At 40.5% G+C, this 16,573-nt stretch overlaps 1 protein-coding gene across 2 annotated transcripts in view; it reads right to left on the bottom strand.

Moving 5' to 3' along the window:
* Positions 1-16,573, bottom strand: part of SH3D21 (SH3 domain containing 21) — an 87,838-nt gene that overhangs the window by 57,577 nt on the left and 13,688 nt on the right. For both annotated transcript variants that reach the window (XM_068269062.1, XM_068269063.1), the window contains 2 exons: positions 12,747-12,813; positions 6,376-6,488 (listed from right to left, as the gene is read on the bottom strand). In XM_068269062.1, coding sequence (XP_068125163.1) covers positions 6,376-6,488; positions 12,747-12,813 — 180 coding nt within the window. The remainder of the gene's footprint in view (positions 1-6,375; positions 6,489-12,746; positions 12,814-16,573) is intronic.

The following is a 16,573-nucleotide window of genomic DNA, read 5'->3' on the forward strand; positions in this document are numbered from 1 at the left end:
TGTTTTATTCCGATGCTTGCGTTTTTTAGTTTTTCTCTTTTTAGCCACTTTGCATGTCTGCTGTTTAAAACCTGAAGTGGCAACAGACACATTGAACTGATTGTCATACTGAAAAGTTTTGCATGGAAGGGAAAGATCAGCTGACTTATCAGTAGCTACACACTCAATCAGAGCAGGTGGTAAGCCAGGCAGTTTAAACCAGTGAGAGAATATCACTGCAAGCAACTGATACAGATTATCATTCCAAGAATTGATTTTTAACAGATCATACGCCCAGGTGAACAAATCGTCTTTTAAGAGCACATAGGCAAACAGAAGAGCCGACGTGGACGGATCAGAAATCTGAAAGGTGGGATTCAGGCAAAACCTCACACATTCAGAAATAAATTCCGCCTTGGTCTCTGAATTAAGCCTTTTAAAGCTCTTAAAGACACAGGACCCAAACTCAACAAAATCGTACAAATCGGAATTTCCATCTACACTGGGGTTTTGGGTTGGGCTGTTCATACTGTAACGATTGTGGAACTTTTTCCGTGATCAGCGCACAACGCGTGCGCTGACACGGCGGAAATCCTCCACAAGCGTATATTTGCAGGCACCCAGCAAAAGGTGCTACGCACCCGTAGAGGGAAAATTCCTGTCGGCAGATGGCGCTGGGGAGTGCAGAGGAACCAATCCTCTGTACCTCCACAAATGCCAGACAGGAATTGTACAAAGCGCAGAACGCAATCGCAAGAGAGGCGATTGCGAATGAGACGAGCAAAGGGACAGGTTGTATGTGTGTGCGCCAACCTAGTCGCCACCCCGCGACAATGCACACACAATAGCAGATATGAAACAGGAACGCGATCGCGATAGGTGCGATCGCCAGACGTGACACAAGGCAGATCGGAACAGAATATGAGGTTAGCAAAGGCACAGCAAATAATACAATGAGGAGATACGGAAAATAACAAACGCTAGCTAACCGCGGACACCGCACTCATTCGCAACAGTGCACGCGGTTATGCGCGGTCTCCATGTGATAAGCACAATAGAGACAAGCACACCTAACTAACCAATGACAGACAAACATGAAACAGAGGACGCGAGCGCTTGCTCAACGGTTACCTCACCGAGCCTCCAGCAAGCGCTCGTAGCAGACAAGACAGACACGAAAACAGGAACAGGCGGGAGATAGGATCCACAGCACTAGCGAAAGTGACTAGCGCGATCCAGGTACAGAGTAGCAGAACAGAAGGATCCACAGCACTAGCGGAAAGTGGCTAGCGCGATCCCGGTAGACAGAACAGAAGGATCCACAGTGCTAGCGAAAAGTGGCTAGCGCGATCCAAGGAGACAGAACAGAAGGATCCACAGCGCTAGCGAAAAGTGGCTAGCGCGATCCAATGAGACAGAACAGAAGGATCCACAGCGCTAGCGAAAAGTGGCTAGCGCGATCCAATGAGACAGATCAGAAGAGATAGCTGGTAGCAACCGCTGCACCAGCTATACTCCAAGAACAGAGATCAGAACCATTTCCTGTCGACCACCGTTGGGACAGGACAATGGCAACAGAACAAACAAACAGATAAGCAATCCTAACTGCACTAAGGAAACCTGCCTAGTGCAGTTTTCCAGGAATTACTCTAAGCTGATCTTCAAACAAAGAGCATGGCTGACACTCTCCAGAGTGTTTCACAGGAAGGAATCCATATGAACAGCCAAGCATTGTGGGACACACATAGTACTTATAGTACACGCCTCCAATGAATGTGGCCAGGCAATTTGCATGACAACGTATGCAAATTCCTCAGCAAGCACAAGCTGCAAAACTGACAGAAGCTCTTCTTTCCAGAGTCCTGCAGCATGCAAACCTACACAATGGTCAAAAAGCTGCCTGCCTGCACAGGCAGCTGAGCAAATCATCACATACATGTCTTGAGTTCCTATTTAAACCCATCCCTGGGTTGCATAATGTTTGCTCGTGGTGACCAGAGCATTCAGCAGAAAACAAGCAGACAAAGTGTATTGCTCTAAGGTAAATGAGATGATGGATACACCTGTGTATAATACGGGTCAGTAACATATTGTAGACAGACGGGGCACAGCATTAGGAAAATCTGACTCGAACCTATCATAGTTCTGTACCCCATGAAGCAGGAAATCGCTGTGTCCACTGGCATTGTAGATCAGTGTTTGAGGTGGAATTCCAAGGCCGACTATTTCCTTCAGTGCATTGGTAGCTGCAGCACTAAAGATGAAGTTATTACTTCTTCATAAACAGACTACAGGCCTCCCTTCAATGCAATTTAATTTTTTTTTTCTGAGCGGAAAATATGTGGCTTAGTGTTGCACAATGTAACACCTGAAATACATGCAGACTTCAACTAGAGGCATAACCACATTCATGGGGTGGTTAATTTTGTAGCAGATGAAAAAAAATGGTGTGACAACAAATATTTGTCTACAAGATGTAGCACCAGATGCATAGTCTACTTACAAACAACTCCAGTTACAATTTTTCATACATACAAACACAGTTGTCTCCATGCACAAAACAAAGTTACTGTTTTTGTCATTTTATATTTTTATTGTTACATGTTACAGTATTGCATAGACTTTGAGTAGTTTAAAACAAATTAAAAGCACATTGAAAACTACCAAAAACGTTATTAACCACTTGAGGACCCACCCTTTACCCCCCCTTAAGGACCAGCGCTGTTTTAGGTGATCTGTGCTGGGTGGGCTCTGCAGCCCCCAGCACAGATCAAAGGGCACTCAGAGCGATCAGATCGCCCCCCTTTTTTCCCCACTAGGGGGATGATGTGCAGGGGGGGTCTGATCGCTCCTCCTGGCTGGCATTTTGCGGGGGGGGGGCACCTCAAAGCCCCCCTCCTCGGCGAAATCCTCCCCCTCCCTCTCCTACCTGCCACCCCCGGGAGATCTGGGCTGCACAGGACGCTATCCGTCCTGTGCAGCCAGTGACAGGACGTCCCCTGTCACATGGCGGCGATCCCCGGCCGCTGATTGGCCGGGGATCGCCGATCTGCCTTACGGCGCTGCTGCGCAGCAGCGCCGTACAAATGTAAACAAAGCGGATTATTTCCGCTTGTGTTTACATTTAGCCTGCGAGCCGCCATCGGCGGCCCGCAGGCTATTCACGGAGCCCCCCGCCGTGAATTGACAGGAAGCAGCCGCTCGTACGAGCGGCTGCTTCCTGATTAATTAGGCTGCAGCTGGCGACGCAGATGTGCGTCGCTGGTCCTGCAGCTGCCACTTTGCCGACGCACGGTATAAGCGTGCGGTCGGCAAGTGGTTAAACAACTTGTCCAAATCTAGAGTCTGAAAGTAAATAATTTATCCATGTTTCACTATGTAAAACACATGACTCAACTTACAAACAAATTCAGCTAACACAATCTCCCGGAACGCAACCTGTTTGTAAGTAGGGGCCACCTGTGACAACAACTACAGTATCTTCACAGTCCTCAACATTTTAAAAAGCGTTGTTAAAAGAAATGGTACTGGAACAACATGATAAATATGTCCCTATCCCACAAAGTTTCAAATGTAAAATAAGTGTATATTTTAAAAAGCTAAGAAAAATAAATCTTACTTTTAACATTTGCTATGTTGTCCTGTCCTTTTTCTTGTATTTTTAAATACATGTAGCAGGACTCCAAGCACTGGTTTATGTAATAGTCTGCATCAGACTGCTGCACTGAAATACAGTTTTCCCCTCTGACATTCTACTCCTGTTCTGGGGCATCAGGGAACAAGTAATGAAATGAGCAATAGGAGTGCTAAGATCAGCAGTAAAGACAGTGAATCAGGACCTGCACTATTCAGCTAGCATGGCTAAGGCCTGGCAGGTATCCATATCTAAATAGTAGTAGCAGTAGGGTATTGTACCGTGTTAGCCATCAGTAAAAGCAAGAAGTTTTGAATCAGGATGATACCATTTATTGGCTAACTAAAAATGAATAAAAATCAGCAAGCAAGCTTTCAGTCTTGCAGCCTTCGTCGGGCTTACATCCTGTTAGTTTGCAGGCTGGTGGTACAGACAGCTATATACATGCAACATCAAAAGGGAAAACAGATTTTATTTCAAGCATAAATACATGTCATTAAGATGCCTTAAAGAGGAGCTGTTAGGTATAAGGTCTCAAAGAAAATAAACACATATATCAGTAGCTAAACATTGGCTGTACTTAATTACATATGCATTTCACTGTCCATGTTTGGATTTCACAGAATCTTTATATAGTATTTGCAGAGAATGATGCTCCTGACAGCTCATGGCAGGTTCCATGTTTGTCTGTCTCCTATGAAGCCAAATGTGTCCTCATGTCCTCCCTGCTTCCTGATGATTCCACTCACAGAAAAGCTCGTAATAAATAACACTACTGTGCAGTGAATATTAATTAGCCATGTGGCTAGGAACAATAGCGGACTCCTGCAGTGTATTCTGCCGGGAGTTTTTTCAGTGCTGTGGGCTGCTGCTTTTGTAACACGAGCCCTGTAACTTATCACTAGCAGCCGAGGGGAGGGCCCCAGAATGCTTTGCAGTATGGTATGCGGCTCTCGGCTTCTTAAGAGCTTGGGTCTAACAGCTTTGCTGATAAGCACACATCAAAACTAAGAGAGATTTTTAACTGCAGTATTGTCTTTTTGGCTTCCTTCTAAACTGTTTAACACAGGAGAATAGAGGTTTAAATTAGCTTTTGCAGCCTGACAGTTACTCTTTAAGTGAGACAGAGCATCTAAATGGGGTGAGAGGTTGTTAGCTGAGATAAGGATCCTTGTTTATACCATGCTTCCAGACCTGGGATTTGGACTGACACAGAGGTATCATAAATTCTGAGTTCACAAGTTCAGCTATATAGGCTGAGAAAGAGTTCAAATATCATCAGCCTCATACCAATATAAAAAGTTTTGAGAGATGCACGTGCATCTCTCACATGTGACTCGGCGGCGGCTGCTCTGCGGTGGCTGCGCTGGAAGTGCTCCCGCTCTCTCTCCGTTTCAGAGCGGTCAGCTGTTTGGAGTGAGCATATATCGGCACCTGGACCTGGGGGGGAGAGGGGGGTCGGGCAGAGCTAGGCATGCTATGCATGCTCAGCAGTATCTGCTATGCGGCTTTGCGTCCGGAGCTGGGGTAAATGGATACATAGTAAAAAAATTATATTGATTTTTAACTTCTACAATGCCTTTTTGGCTCATTTAAATAGTAAATAAAAGATTGCAAGAGAGATTTCATTTTCAGTTTTGGGGCTAACAGTTACTCTTAAGGCATCTTAATGACATGTATTTATGCTTGAAAAAAAGATCTGTTTTCCCTTTTGATGTTGCATGTATATAGCTGTCTGTACCACCAGCCTGAAAACTAACAGGCTGTAAGCCCGATGAAGGCTGCAAGGCCGAAAGCTTGCTTCCTTGTTTTTATTCATTTTTAGTTAGCCAATAAATGGTATCATCCTGATTTAAAACTTCTTGCATATCTAAATAGGAGTCAGAACTTGAACTCCTCTCATTGCACCTGGCAGTCATCATTATCAACTGTGTCCATTAGCCACTGCAATGCATCACGCATCTACATAAAATGATTACTGAGTCTTGCAATGCAATTGCAGCAGTTGGGTGTTGCAGCAAGTAGCAACTGGAGGATACAGATGATCGTATAAAGAGTAATGACCAGCACACAGTACACTGCATCTGTTACTATAAGCAGCCACCAAACCGTGCTACTGCTGATAACCACATCACATCATACTGACTTTCAAGCAGGAAGAGTAGCAGGCACACCAGGAGTACCAGGCAGAGGCAAGCGCTCTCCCTAAAGGCCTCCTCTATATGTATCTGCAGATAGATGAAGAATAGCTGCCTTTTAATCCCGCTACTCTTCCTGCTTGAAAGTTGGATGCAGATGATAATAATGATGTTTAGTGGAGGAACAGTGGTAGGTCCCTGCATCTCTTTATATATGGATACTTGCTGGTACTAGTGTCAGCCAGCCAGTGATAAAATCTTGCAAGTTGTGCAGGGGAGAGACCTTTGTTAAAGTGGACACACTAAGGAAGCAAGGTACTAAGGAGACATCTGCAGGTGCCTTGGCTACTTTGTTAATAATCTGGCTCTGCTTCTACTTCATAGTGAAAGACTTAGCCGGATGCGAACAACAAGTGAACTGAACAAATGTCTTCAGTGAATGAATGGTTAATGCATTTACATATCTATATGCTCTTGTTTTTTTGCCTTAGTGGGTGCTTTTGTTGGTGATATTTGCACTGTAGCATTACTATAGTATGTAGTAAGAGTACCCTATGTAGTGCAGACCTTTATATATTTTGGGAAAAGGAAATAGCAAATGCCAATACTTTTTGAACATCTTACCTCCTCTAATATTTCAAGTATTTCCCCTCCAATGAGTTCCAGTTCATCTGGCTTGCCTGGGTTATACGAATATTCTGCCCGACACCATCGCTGTTTCTTCTTTTCAAGAGGAGCTGAAGAGATGTAAACCACATGTTATCATAAACCTCTCAAGTCTCAATGGCTGTGAGTATATCGTGCAATGGCTGTGAGTATATCGTGCCTTCATGGCCAGAGCAAGCTTTGCTATTTTGCAGCCAATGTCTAATAGTGATAAGCTACGAAGTTTCGCAAGAGCTAAATTCTACTTGCAATTTGCTTCTATGAGTCAGAATGAGCAAAGTTTGATTTCAATAAAAAAAAAAAACCTTCACAAACTGGATTTAATACATGTTGGCAGTATCAACAGAATTACTTTAAACTGCAGTATAGTAATCAACCACAAGATGTCACTGTCTGTGGAATGAAGTGATTATCTCTATGATCTCTATGGTATTGTGTTTTTGTATCCATTCTGTCTGTTCCTCTCTGTTCTAAGTAAGCTGTATTTTCTGATGGTTGTGTATGATTCATCTCTGCCCGTTTTCTTCGGTAAAGAGTTCTAACTTGTTATACTGGGTGCCTATCTGCATGTACAGACCAATCCATCCATCAGTACAAACATTAAAAAAAGGCCTGCATGGGGAAAAGGGAAAATGGGGTTAAAAGTGTTTGGGCGGGGAGAACCTACAATTTGTTTTTTTTAAATATGTGCTGTCACTTTACATTTTACAAGTTAAATGTTATGGTCAGGTAATGGAGTACATGGTTATACCATAGTTATGCCTGGTGGTGAAATCATGCTGCTCACAAGTGACACTGAATATAATGTGCTGAAGACCAACAAAAAACAATAGGGGATGTAAAAAAAATTAAAATAAGTTAGATGATTGCAGCCATGATAGTGTACTTGTAACATCAAATAAGCATGAGCAGACAAAGTCCAGTGGAACCTTGGTTTACAGGCATAATTTGTTCCGGGAACATGCATGTAATCCAAAGCACTCTTATATCCAAGCCATTTTCCCCATAAGAATTAACCCCCTTGGCATTATAATTCTTTCAGGATTTTAGGGTCTAAAAGCAGTGAAATTTTTTTGCATGCTTTTAGATCCTAAAAATGGCAGCTGACATCGGGATCCCCTGGGAGGTAAGTTAAAACTCCGCTGAGCACATTGCTCTGCTGAGACCTCCCAGCGGCTACCACGAGTTCAGCTCGGGGATACCGCTCCTAGCATGTTTTTCCTACCCTGAGCTGAACTCGTGGTTACCGCTAAGGAGGTTAATGCAAACCCAGTTGATTCGTTCCACAATAAAAACATTTATTATAAAATAGTATAAAATAAAAATGCAAACAAGACTTTCACTATAACTAACAGAATCATTGCCACCTGTTGGATCGCCCCAACCTTTTTTGTGTGTGTGTGTGTGTGTGTGTGTGTGTGTGTGTGTGTGTGTGTGGCTTTAACAAGGAACATATCCAACTAGTGACCTAAGCCCATTTAAAAATGGGATCTAGGTCTGTCGCAGTGCACACTCACCTGCAAACCGGCCGCGTGCGCACCCACCCGCCCAGCCCACTCCTGGGCCCATCCTGCGTCCTGTCCCAATGGCTGGGACAGGACGCAGGGGCACTTGCTGCTTTTATTAGGTAGGATGACAGTTAAAAATAAAAAAATGAGCTACTTTTGAGGATTTCATGGAAATGTGACTTTGAACAGTCTCTACACTCACATTTAGAACAATTAAGTACAATCCTTATGCACCAAAGGGAGAAGAACTATCGGCTCAATTGTGATGACGTGACACATTTATACTTTTTTGCTTGAATATCAAGACGTTGCTTGTACATCAAGTCAAAACTTCACAAACATTTTAGCTTGTATTGCAAAGCGCTCTTAACCACTTGAGGACCACAGGCTTACACCGCCCTAGTGACCAGGCCATTTTTTACAATTCAGGCCACTGCAGCTTTAACAGTGTGCTGCATGGCCATATAACTCAACACACACATTAATCTTGCCACCAACAGAGCTTTCTGTTGGTGGCATCTGATTACTGCTGCAATGTTTTTTTTATTTAATTGTCTTTTTTTTTTTTTTTTTTTTTTAATAAAAATGTCCATTTTATTTGTAGCATGTTTGGAATATCTGCTTGCTCTATATAGCAGCATGTTCTGTTTCTGCAGTGCTTTACAAGGCACTCTCTTTAACTGTCTGCTACATTCATTTCAAATTTTAACACCTCCTTAATAATTGAAGCATTTTTTCTAAGGGCATTTCATCTGTATGAGGAATTCCTTGCAAATTGTTATCAGTGCACAACTCTATTGCTTTTTAGCTGTGCAAATACGACTCTAAGCTTTACTTAAAGGTTTCACAATAGCAGTTCAAATATTAAACGTAAAACATTAATACATGAGTCAAACAGTGCATGGTAGTCATTTCCTAATATCATGCATTTAATAACTAACATTCTTGTTTAGTGCTTGTCTATCTACTGTCCTTCAATATTCCCAAGGTGGTCATTAATGTTACAATTTTTAGTGAACAATTGTATTTTCGATCAGATTATTCTGATCATATTTTAAGAACACAAAGAAGCTGGTGGACCCAGTCAGTTCTGAATGATTGCATTATCGATCAGGACAACTGAGGTGACATGTGACATGATGAGATAGACATGTGTATGTACAGTGCCTAGCACACAAATAACTAGGCCTATTTTTTTCTTTCTCTACCTGAAAGAGTTAAACATCAGGTATGCAAGTGACAATATCTATCTGGGATGAGACTGGGTCGGACAGGGTCAGACTATAGCATAACCCTCAATGAGAAGTAAATATAGCCATAATATACTTTCTTGTCAGTAAATGGCTTCCTGGAGCACGAAAGAGATAAAAAGGGTGAATAATTCATAGATTTGAGCTCTAGCATACTTCAATGAAGGTGTCATTGAGCAGAGACAATGAAGCCGTAAAAACTAGATTTAAAGAGACACTGAAGCGAATAAAAAAATGATGATATTATGATTTGTATGTGTAGCACAGCTAAGAAATAAAACATTAAGATCAGATACATCAGTGTAATTGTTTCCAGTACAGGAAGAGTTGAGAAACTCCAGTTGTTATCTCTATGCAAAAAAGCTATTAAACTCTCCGACTAAGTTAGTCGCGGAGAGGGCTGTTATCTGACTTTTATTATCTCAAGTGTTATTGGACTATTTACTTTTCCTCTGGCAGAAGAGAGTTCATTAGTTCACAGACTGCTCTGAAAGACTCATTTTGAATGCTGAGTGTTGTGTAATCTGGACATATTATAGAATGATGCAATGTTAGAAAAAACACTATATACCTGAAAATAAAAGTATGAGAATATTTTCTTTGCTGCTAATCTTCTAGTATTTATTCATAGTACACAACCAATTCATTATATCATATTTTTTTCTTCGCTTCAGTGTCTCTTTAAATATATAATAAAACTGTGGGATATCTTAAAAAGTCATTTTTAGAAGGAGAATTAATACAATTGTTTTTCTCATCAGTTTATTTCCACCTCGGATGTCCTTTAAAGCAATTGTCAATCAGCGTTACAGTTTGTCATAGAAATGAGCGCAAGTATGATCATAAGTTGTATTTGTTAGTGCTGTGGAACAATTAACTATGATCTTTTCTTTCAGTCTGTATGATCTTAAAGGACAACTGAAGTAAAAAGAATATGGAGGCTGCCATATTTATTTCCTTTTAAACATATAAAGTTGCTGTAAGGATTATTCCTTTCAATAACAAACCACCTCAAGCACTCGACAGCACGACATAAATATGCAGCACTGACACATCATCTGTGCAGCTGCAGACATTTAATTAAGTATGACTACTTCTGGCTTAGTAAGGTGATTTTATTGCTTGATACAGAGTTACTTGTATGACAAAATGGACTATGACACACCAACATTAACTGCTAATGCTTCACACGTGTCCTTCCGCAGTACTTTTATATGAGAGCTACAGTAGCACTACATAGCAGAACTATTTATACACAGAGAGAGACAAAGAGAGATGTGTGAGTGTGTGTGTTTATAATAGCCAACAAGTTAGGCTTCTTCGCTAGAAATCCCATTTGCATGTATATGTTCTGATACATATCATTCTCATTCATATGTGTTGAAATCCACACATTTGCAGTTAGTAATAATGTATATTAATACAGAGACTTGGATAGGTATGCAGAAAAAAAAATAATAGTCCTTTTTCTCTGTGAATGTAAAAAGATGTGAGCTCATTGACCTACATAGCCTGACAGTTCTATTGTGTTTTTATATCCCATAAAGATGCAAAAAAAAATTACACACACACAATCTGCAAATAAAATCCTTCATCATAATTATGTCAACCCTAATATGTGGATGCAAATCTCTACTTGCTGTGCTGGCTAGTCAACTGACTGACTTATATTCAGTAGATACATGACTGTATAGAATAAGAACATTGGTGAAGCTGAATAGCCTGCAACAGCAAAATTCTATATAGATACATTTAAAGAGGAACTGCAACCAAGGATTGAACTTCATCTCAATCAGTAGCCGATACCCCCTTTCCCAAATCCAAATCCAAAAAAGCTTTATTGACAGGACCAAATACGGGAGGCCCGGATTTATCTTTTCTCAAACAGATCATCAGGGAGCTCTGTATGACTGACATTGTGGTGAAACCCCTCCTACAGTGTGATGTCAGCACCTAGGTGAGAGGGAGCCTGTAAAGATGACTGCCCTGTCCTGTAAAGATGACTGCAAGAGCACAGCGCAGAATGCTCAATGAGGTGAAGAAGAATCCTAGAGTGTCCGCTAAAGACTTACAAAAGTCTGTTAGCAAATCTATGATATGTAAAACACTAAACAAGAATGGAGTTTATGGGATGATATCACAGAGCAAGCCACTGTTATCCAAAAAAACTCCCGCATATTTAAAGTTTGCAAAAGAGCACTTGGATTTTTCACAGCAGTACTGGCAAATTATTCTGTGGACAGATGAAACCAAAGTTGAGTTGTTTGGAAGAAACACACAACACTATGGGCCAGTGCACACCAAAAACCTCTAGCAGATCTGCAAAACGCTAGAGGTTTTTGAAGCAGATTTCAGAGCAATTCTAGGCATGTTTTCTAATCATGCCTAGCGTTTTTTGGAGCGTTTTTGTGTATCTGATTACAAATATTGTTACAGTAAAGATGTTACTGAGCAGCTTCTGTAACAAAAACGCCTGGAAAACAGCTCTCATCTAGCGTTTTTCAGAGATGTTTTCCACTTCCCTATACTTTAACATTGAGGCAGAAACGCCTCCAAAATCTCAAAAATGCTGCAGCCCCTGAGTTTGCGTTTGCGGAAAAAACGAACCGCTCTGGTATGCACCATCCCATTCACTTTCATTAGGCAAGCGGTTTTCCCCCTGCAAGCGTTTTAAAAACCGCTTCAGAACCGATCTGGTGTGCACCAGCCCTATGTGTGGAGATAACATGGCACAGCACACCAACATCAAAACCTCTTCCCAAGTGTGAAGTATGGTGGTGGGGGTATAATGGTTTGGGGCTGCTTTGCTGCATCAGGATGGATTTCTATAATTTAAGGAAAAATGAATTCCCAAGTCCACCAAGACATGTTGCAGAAGAACTTAAGGCCATCTGTCCACCAGCAGAAGATGGGTGTTGCAATAGAACAACGACCCAAAGTATAGAAATAAATCAACAACAGAACGGCTTAAACAGAAGAAAATGGCATGACCTCAAGAAAGCGATTTACACCAGACATCCCATGAATATTGCTGAACTGAAACAGTTCTTTAGAGAGGTATGGTCAAAAATACTCCTGACCATTGTGTGCGTCTGATCTGCAAGTATAGAAAATGTTTGGTTGAAGTTATTGCTGCCACAGGAGGTTTAACCAGTTATTAAATCCAAGGGTTCACATACCTTTTCCACCTGCACTGTGAATGTTTACATGGTGTCTTCAATAAAATCATGGAAACATTCTATTATTTGTGTGGTATTAGTTTAATCAGACTGTGATTGTCTATTGTTGTGACTTAGATAAAGATCAGATCACATTTTATGACCAATTTGAGCAGAAATCCATATCATTCCAAAGGGCTCACATACTTTTTCTTGCTACTGTATAAGTAAGCCCATTGAATGCCTATTGTTTATTTGTTTTTTATTAATGAAAAATTATAAAAGAATGTGCATGTTAGGAATTTTTAAAATGTGTTCAAAAGCTAAAAAAAATAATGATGATTCTTATTATTGTACTTCTTAACGAATCAATCTACATAAACAGATATGTACAAATACAGACACTTACTTACCTTTCACTTTCCTGATGGACCTGGGAAATCTCTGCCCATTATCGTTAAGAAATAATGAAGGGATTTCCTGTACCAGAAACACAAAAACATGCCTGTGAGAAAAAAATGCAAACAGATTTGATTTCCAACTCTGCCAATTCTGCTCAGCTGTATTTAACAAAACGGGAAGCATTGTATGGCAGAACAATATGCTTTCCCATTCCACAAATAAACTGCAATGGTCCAGATGCAGGAAAAACCACTGCCTTGTCAAAGCATCTTTTTATAGTTATACTTGCACACGTTATACATGGCTCATTAACCTTAGGCCTCTTTTACACTTGCAGGGTAAACCTGCGTTACGTTCCCCTATTTTGCCTCAAGGGGCTGCAAAAGTAATTGAAGTCTATGGAGACTTTCACACTTATTGCGGTCCCGTGCGGTGCGCTGGAAGTATCCGAGTCGACTCAACGGCAACAGCACGTTACCGCAAGCACCTCTCAACGCACACTTCTTGGAGTAAACAAAGTCTATGGGCAATGCACGTAGTGTAAATGACGTGGTGCGGTGCGGTGCGTCGTGGCGTTGCACGCACTGACAAGAATTCCAGTGACGTACTTCCTGCCCAGCAGGGCGTTTACGTCACTGAGCCGGGGGTTGTCCTATGCGCATGACCATGTTGGCGCACACTGCTGCAGGGTCATATGTTTTTCATTTTTTGCGTTTCGGTGGGATGCGGCAGAAGCATGGCATCCCCAACACAATGCAAAAAATAAGTGGGACGACGAGCTGAACCAAATAGACAGATTCTTGTCCTGTATGTAATATTATAAGAGATCCATCTGTCCCTGACTTTATGACTTCACTAACCTCAAACACACAACCAAACCACAGAAACCCATCTGCAGAGAAAAGAAGAACAAGGAATCATGCAATACATGGTATGGTTGCCTTAAAGTCCTAATGTCAACATCATCAAGTCAATCTGTAACCACCTGCCAGAACAAAAGCCAGAAGCAAGCCAAAAATATTCAGAATAGTTTTGACAGTACTTTTTCAGCTACTTTTTGTTAATTTTACAATTACAGGGTGCTGCAAAGTTGTTTTAATTAGAAGGTGAAAAATTATCTCCTAGGAGAAAACGGAAAAAGTGAATTCAATAAGGGCCTATAGCCCATATGCTATTTACCTTTTCTCCTAAGTTTTCTTCTATGAGATCATTTTTCATCTTCTCTTTAAAATAACTGTACAGCACTTTGTAATTGTAAAAGGACTAAAAAGTAGGTGAAAAAGTATTGTCAAAATTATTTTGAGTGAGATTATTTTGCTGGCAGTTTAAAATGCATTTTATTGACAAGTTGTGAACATATCACCTAGAAGAAAACTCAGGAGAAAAAGTCAATTGAATATAGGCCTCTGGACCTTATTCAATTAACTTTTTCTCCTGAGTTTTCTCCTAAGGCATCATTTTTCATCTTCTGTTTAACCACTTCAGCCTAACTGGACGAAAATCTTCGTCCAGTTAGGCTGCGCGCACTCCCCCGGGGGCCCCCCCCCCCCCCGTGCGCGCTCCCGCTGGGGGCCGTTAGCCCAGCGATCAATGTAAGGGATTATAAATCCCTTTCACTGATCGGACCCCCCCCCCCCCCCCCCGGAGAAAAGCCGACAGCGTCTCTTCAGACGCTGCGGCTTTTCTGAGATCAAAAAGTTCCCCTGCTTCTATCTTCTTCCTGGGAGTGAGATTGATCGCTCCCAGGACTTTTTGACTGTGGCCATCTTGTGGCCAAATAGCAAACTACACCAAAAATCACTTTACATTCAATAAATACATTGTTACCCATGTAAAATCCCCTGTTTACCTCCCACACCAAAAAATACCCACATACAAGTTTCAATAAAAAATAAAATAAAAAAATTACAATAATAAAAAAACAAAAAAACATAAATAGTTACCTAAGGGTCTAAACTTTTTAAATATTCATGTCAAAGAAGTATATCAAAATGATTTATTAAATTATGGGCTTCTAAATAGTGATGGACGCAAATTGAAAAAATGCACCTTTATTTCCAAATAAAATATTGTCGCGATACATTGTGATAGGGACATAATTTTAACGGTGTAATAGCCGGGACATATGGGCAAATACAATACGTGAGTTTTAATTATGGAGGCATGTATTATTTTAAAACTATAATGGCTGAAAACTGAGAAATAATGATTTTTTTCAGTTTTTTTCTTATTCTTCCTGTTAAAATGCATTTACAGTAAAGTGTCTCTTAGCAAAATGTACCACCCACAGAAAGCCTAAATGGTGGCGGAAAAAACAAGATATAGATCAATTCATTATGATGAGTAATGATAAAGTTATTGGCAAATGAATAGGAGGTGAAAGTTGCTCAGATGTAAAAAATTCTCAACCCTGTAGGCTGAAGTGGTTAAAATAACTTTTCAGCACTTTACAACTAAAAAAAAATACCAAAAGTGCAAAAGTCCCGTCAGACTTTTTCTGAATATTTTTTGGTTTGCCGGTGGCTTAAAAGGCACTTTATTTTTTGGAAATACCACCTAAGAGAAAACTTAGGAGAAAACCTAATCGTATATGGGCCATTGGAGTACATTCATTAAAGTTAATGCTCTCAGCACATGTTAAAACACTGAGCGTATGTTACGAGTGGTCCTCCTGGCAGCATAGCATGTGCTTCTTTGAAGTGCCTGCCTGATGTGATGGAGTGCGGCCGCGATACTTTACTAGTGCAGCCACTACTATATTAATGAACGTAATAGAGGCTGCGCTAGTAAAGTATCATGGTCTTACTACATCACATCTCACAGCACTTCAAAGGAGTGCACGTATTTTAACGCCGGCCTGTAGAGAGAAAAGCTAGGAGTACTGACAAAATACAAGTGCAGGCCTTAGCTAAAGACAGACAAATCTGGCAGACATTCTAAACTGTCCTATGCTTCAGTAGGATCAACAGGAAATAAGTCAATGTAGTTGAGACAAGGCGCATTTCTTTCCTCTTATAAAATCTTCCAGATGAATGTAATTTCTAGACAACACAAAAATAATGTAACGGCATTGTCCACTCTCTTCTTACACGCATACTGTACGCTTATTAAATCCTTCCCTGTTCACTGACTACACAATCAGCTTCATAGACAGAAGATTTATGAAGTTAATACTACATTTCCCAGAATGCCTGCTTTTATCTTATACACAATTACATATGCATGATAACTTTGTTCTTGAAGTGGCATTTTAGTCAAATAGTAACTAGCTATTACTAGCTACTTGGAAAACTGGATATTGTTAGGAAATTCCTTTTCTTTTCTTTTCCCTTCCTTTTCTTTTAAATTTTCTAAAAGAGATTCATTTTTATAGTTATTTTACTACAAAATTAGAGCAGTTAAAGTACACCTGTTAAATGAGGGCTTCAAATGGGCACTTGCTATATGAAGCAGTTGGAATGGGCACTTGTAAAGTTGTAATATGAAATATAGACCAGTAAATGATACTAGGTTGGCGCTAGAATAAAGATGCAATAGATTTATTTATGGACAATAATGCAATTGGTTATATACAATTAATATATGAGGATCTGTAGCATACAGTGAATATACATACACACACTCCACATTCAAAACCACTGCCCTGCTGCAGCAGAAAAATCTAAAAAACTAAAATAAAATTTAAAATTGGATAAAAATAGCAACAAAATAATGCCCTTGAGGATGGTAGGACAAATCCGTGCTATTGCACTGATAGAAGATACTATTCACTGAGGTATATGTCCAGTAATAAATAATCAATATTCTGACTTAGTTATCCAGGTATTGAAATATCACA

Source organism: Hyperolius riggenbachi, chromosome 2, assembly GCF_040937935.1.
Source record: "Hyperolius riggenbachi isolate aHypRig1 chromosome 2, aHypRig1.pri, whole genome shotgun sequence".
Lineage (NCBI taxonomy): Eukaryota > Metazoa > Chordata > Amphibia > Anura > Hyperoliidae > Hyperolius > Hyperolius riggenbachi.